This window comes from Corvus brachyrhynchos, unplaced genomic scaffold (genome assembly GCF_000691975.1).
Source record: "Corvus brachyrhynchos isolate BGI_N302 unplaced genomic scaffold, ASM69197v1 scaffold115, whole genome shotgun sequence".
In the NCBI taxonomy this organism is placed as follows: Eukaryota; Metazoa; Chordata; class Aves; order Passeriformes; family Corvidae; genus Corvus; species Corvus brachyrhynchos.
Window position 1 is genome coordinate 15,662,710 of NW_008239553.1, and position 5,378 is coordinate 15,668,087.

General features: G+C 38.3%; 1 protein-coding gene across 1 annotated transcript in view; it reads left to right on the top strand.

The window, feature by feature from the left end:
• The window catches only part of MEIS2 (Meis homeobox 2), a 173,808-nt gene that overhangs the window by 5,103 nt on the left and 163,327 nt on the right, over positions 1-5,378 (top strand). The window contains exon 6 of the mRNA XM_017741632.1: positions 821-970. Within this exon, the coding sequence (XP_017597121.1) occupies positions 821-970 (150 nt within the window). The remainder of the gene's footprint in view (positions 1-820; positions 971-5,378) is intronic.

A 5,378-nucleotide genomic window follows, 5' to 3' on the forward strand; every position in this document is an offset into this window, starting at 1 on the left:
CCCCCCCTCCCGGCTCCCTTCCTCCCGACTGTTTGGGCTGACTTGTAAACATGGCCAGAGAAGATAGGGGTAATGCAGTGTGACACTGTAACCTGTGCCATCAGAGCATGTGACACCGACAGACATGCCCAGACCGTTTTTTTCCCTTTTTGAGCGTGTGTAATTTCAATATTTACTAATATTAAATATTAAACCCCTTTAATCCTTACGGCTTTCCTCACTTTCCCACTCAGAAATATTATGTTTAACAAAAAGAAATGAAAGCACTCGTTCCCCTCTCCAGCTCTGTCAGGCACATTAACCCCAAGCAAGCACTAAATGTTTGGAAGAGGCAGGGGCCCCTGCGAGGCGTGGGCAGGGGCTGTGCCCTGGGACGAGACTGGCTCTTCCCACAACCTCAGCAAGTAGCTTCGTTTTACTGCTCCCGGCCATTTAGACCTCTTTTTTAGCCCCGGTTTAAATTGATCCCGTCCCGAGTGTCTAGTTGTACCTGTCTGGGTTGTGTATGCTCCGGGGATACCACCTGGGTTCAGCCCCCAGTGTTCCGATGTTATCACCAAATCCGATTTTCTTCAGCACACAAGTCCGAGCCCACTATCTCTCTCTCTCTAACTTGTTGCTGCGGCAAGTCTCTAGAGAATAATATGTGCTGCAACAATTTCTCTATTGTTTCCTTGCCTTCAACTATTGTCCCCCTTAATTAGAGTTACTTGTGGAGTAGATCAGAGGGCTGTTCTTGCTCCAAAAAAAAAAAAAAAAAGAAAGTTGAAATACAATATTTTGCCATTATTGATTCTGTTATTCTTGTTATTCTTTTCAGGTTCATGAATTGTGTGATAACTTCTGCCATCGGTACATTAGTTGTTTGAAAGGAAAAATGCCAATAGACCTTGTTATTGATGAAAGGGATGGCAGCTCCAAATCAGACCATGAAGAACTCTCAGGATCTTCCACAAATTTAGCCGATCATGTAAGTCCTTCTATTTTCTTTATGACACTTTTAAAATCTTTAGGCTACTTAGAGGACCTGTTCCTGATTTCCTTGCTTTGCTGGTGTTGTCTATTAGTATTATTACTACCTTAACCTCTTGCAAGCTCGAATCCCATCTTCACACTTCCTTCCCTCTCCCTTTGTAAAGTTGTAGAAATGCAAAAGGTTCCTTCAGTTTTCATCTGTAAAGCATCGAGTTTGCAATGGTTTGTAAAGTTTCCTGGTCTGGGCGGCTTGGAGAGCTAGCGAACTGTCGGTTTGATGTGGGGATCGGTGCTTTCTCCTGCTTTTGCCAACTTTGTAATCAATGCATCAATGTAAGGAAACACAGACAAGAAAGTTAGGAAGAAAGTTTGGTGATTTGCTCCCCCCTCCCCTCTCGTGGGGATGACAAGTGATGAGAATTATTGGCAATACTACACTGCATTAAAAAAAAAGAGGTTAGCACATTAGAGTTTCCAATGCTTTTGCTTTATAGCAACTTATTGTCAGAATATGGACTTACTGCCAAACGCCTGAAGCATCTTCATAATAAAAGACAGTAACCTTGATGAAGCAATTATTAACAATGTATTACAGAAAGTTGGAGAGAATGATGATTGAGTAACCGTAGGTTAGCGGTTGATTTTTAACACTTTAAGAGTTGGTGAATTAGTGTAATGGGTGTAGGACTGAACATTGGTGCGTGTGGTGAGGAGAGTGCCTTTGTTTTTCCGGGTTTTGGAGCGACTCTTGTGATCCTTCAAAAGATGTAGATGCAGAGAGACTTTGGGATGTGAAGGGAAAGATTGCAGCTGGTACTGCAGAAAAGGGAAGGAATAGCTTTGGTTAAAAAGAGTGGGTGTGAACTCCACTTTATTTATAGGAACGCATCCCTGGGGGGCAAAGAGGTTTATACAGTTTTAGATTCAATTGAACTAATAATCTAAATGATAGAGTCTAATATTTTAGCAGTTGAAATATTAATTTAACACCCAGTGTGAAGTTAACCATGCTTTCTGCACAGGCGCCTGCCTTTATTTCCCAGTGTGTTAAGAAGAGTAGCTGGAAGCCCAGGGAGAATGAGCTTTCTAGGAGCTTTTGTTTCCTTTGAAAACATGTTGTTTTTGTGTGTATTTGGTAATTACATTAGACCTGGACTGAAGCTGAATTGGGAGATAAAATAATAATAAATTCTTCTAAATGTCCCCCTTCTGGCATGGCTTAGTTATGGGAAATATTTTTGGACTCAAGCCTTAGCTTTCATTTTCTCATTTGTATTCAGTAAACATTGCATGACAAGGTTTGTGCTATGTTTTACATTTTAAATCTATTATTTTGAGAGAAAAAAATATATGCAGAGCTTCCTTAAAGTTTCTCTGCTTATCGGCTAACTCACATGTAGGTAATAAACTCCATGAGGCATGACACAATTTCAAAAATATTTGTTTCATGGCATTTTACAACCCTAAATTCGTGGGCATAAGTATTCTGGGAGAGTACTAGAAAAGAAATTGAAATGAGTGGCAACCTGAAAGATGGTGAGTCACTGTGTAAAATTTAGAGAAACAGGAAAAAACCCAACAACGTGTTTCTCCAGTGCAGTTTCTTTACAAGAGTGTGTTTCAAGTGGAAGTGTAGAAATGGAGCATGCTTATGTTTATACTGAAGAGATTAGATAAACTAGCCTGTTTAGGGTTCTGGCAGATGGCAAATGCTCAAGCCAATTTGCAGTGCTCCATTATAATATTTAAATTCACACACAATGATAGGACAGGAGTGGAGGGGGTTAGCATTTTGATAATTTGGTAACTATTATCTTCCCTAGAAGAATCTCCTCTTGCTTTTGTGGCCCCAAAAACAAACTCAAATAAATATGACAACCTATTTATCTTGCACCCGTTAGGGTTTACCACTTCATTGGGTATTATAATTTAAAGCCTTTTATTTCCTGGAGATTTGAGCTATAACGTTTTTACTTTAGCCCCCTGCTATTTGTTTTGAAAGGAAGCAATAATTTGTGCAACCAGAACACCAACTGGGAAATGAAGAGTTGTATCACATAGTTACATTTTATTCATGCGTTTTGGGAAATGTGTCTCCTTATTGGATTTTTTTTTTTTGTATATTAGCTTGTTTTCCTGACAAAACTTTAACACCTTTTTATAGCTTAGTCAAACTACCATGTTTTATATTTGCAAGGTTCCAGTAGAAAGAAATGCACTTTTATTCATAGAAAAGTAGAAGCTTTAAAAAAATGGCTAATAAAAACATGCAAGTCTATTAAAAATGAGCTATCATTTTTGAGCATCTACCTGAAAATGCAGCAGTTCAAGCATGCAAATTTGTCCAATTTGGCTCTCCAGGTTTATTTTTTTTTCATTTGCCTTGATATGCATATTTAATATATAGCCTTAGGCTAGATCTCATTTGGTGAAAGTTGGTGCAGGGGTGATGATGAGCCACTTCAGAAGGACAGAGACAGCATGTTGTTTCCTCTGTTTTATGTATTGGCCCACTATTCTGATCCACGGGTCTTCCCCTCATGGTTTTATTTGCACATGAAATACTAGGAACATTTCAACTGATTGGCTATGAATAATGATAGCCCAAAAGAAGTGTAGGTTAATTTGTTGTGTGCCAAGGTTTCTCTTGTGGAGGTGACAGTTTGTGACAGCTGTTTGACACCCCAAAAATTCATACCCCTCTATTGTTATTAAATGGTGTAAAGCTACCCTCTGTGTGTTTAATGTGAATATGAGGAGTGATAGTAGTGACAGTGGCAGTGCTGAATTAGGAACTAAGGCAGCTCTCAGCTTTATTGTTTTTCTAGACCTTAAAACAGACATGAAGGAAAGTAACGGAAAGAATTGTAGGATTAGCCAATATTTACCATAAGACTTTAAATGGGGTACTCAAATATTGCATGCTTCCCCTTTCAAAATCTATTGCTCTGCTATTTATAGAACTTAATTGGAAACCAAACCCAAAAACAACAAAGGAATAAACTCTTCAGAGATACACCTGTGCTGAAAAAAGGAGACAGCTGTAAGCGGCTGTGCTGTACATGTTTGGTAATAAATGTGTTTATTGAATTTTATTTTAGTGCGCTATTAACTGTTATGTAATGTAGTTAGTGTAAAGGGTCCAGGGACTTGGTAGATCAAACAGTGCAGTGCTGGCCACAAGAAGCTGAAACTTTTGTTATTATTCTGCTGTGTTTAGTAAATATAACAGCCCATAATTAGTGTTTGAATTTTTAACACACTTGGTTTTTTTTATTGCTCTGAGGTATTAGCTGTAGATGGGAAGAAGGTAATCATAGCTATGCCCTGGCTGAACCAGATTAGTTAGGGGAAAAAAAAGATAAGAAAATAGAGAAAAAACCCTTTGCAGCTGCAGTTCAAGTCTGGTTTCCCAGCACAGACAATTTGTTATTGTTCAAAGAAACATATTGGGCCCTATCCTGAATTCTGTGTTCAGCCTAAAATTTCTGATGAGACTGTTGACAGATTTTTTTTTCTCATTTCAAGCTATTCAAATCAGAAAAACACAATGCTCATAACATTTGGAGATTTTAAAACTTTTTTTGAACATATGATAACATTTTGTACTTTAATTACATTTGTTTTGTAGCTGGCCTCACCTGGTGTCATACAATTGTTCCTTTAGCAGAAACCTGTTTTGAAGCCTAGTAATTCTCCCATAGAAATTTATGGCTCCCCTTCCACCAGCTTTCGTGGGAACAGGACCAGGGCCTCAGTCTTTTTGATATTTGTTTATATGTTTTAGTCAATTTGTAGCTCAGAGATAATAACATACGGATCATAATTCCTAAAGTATAATTAAAATGGATAGAAATATACATACATCTCTTTAAAAAAAAAAAAGACTTGACAGATTAGAAATCCAGCGTCTTAGCTATAGAAGAGAAAGATTAGTCTGAGTATTAAACCTTTCAGCTCTCACATGAGGAGATACTTATTTAGTACTTTTGGATATCCAGACAACTTAACATTTCTTTAATATTTCTCCTCAAAGAATGGTCTGTGCAAATTCCTGGCATTTTGCAGATAAGAAAAAGTAAAAATAGTGTAGTACATATCTGTTCCAGTAATATAATGAAATCGCTAGGTAAGGTTTCACTGAGTAATGAAGCAGTAATTTGGGAGCCTGATGCTAGAATCTCCAGGTGTGCCACGCTTTTGTGGACTTCAGTGGGAGTTTTGAGAAACACCAGATTAGATCCCAAAGATGCCCTTTCTGTCTGTAGTGTGTCAGAAGGAAAACTAAGTAGCTAGCTGCAACAATAATAAGGCAAACTTACAATGTGGCTTAAGACTTAGGACACTGCGGTAGGCCCTGTGCTTTCTGAAGGGGCAAGGATCATCAGGAACTTTCCAAGACT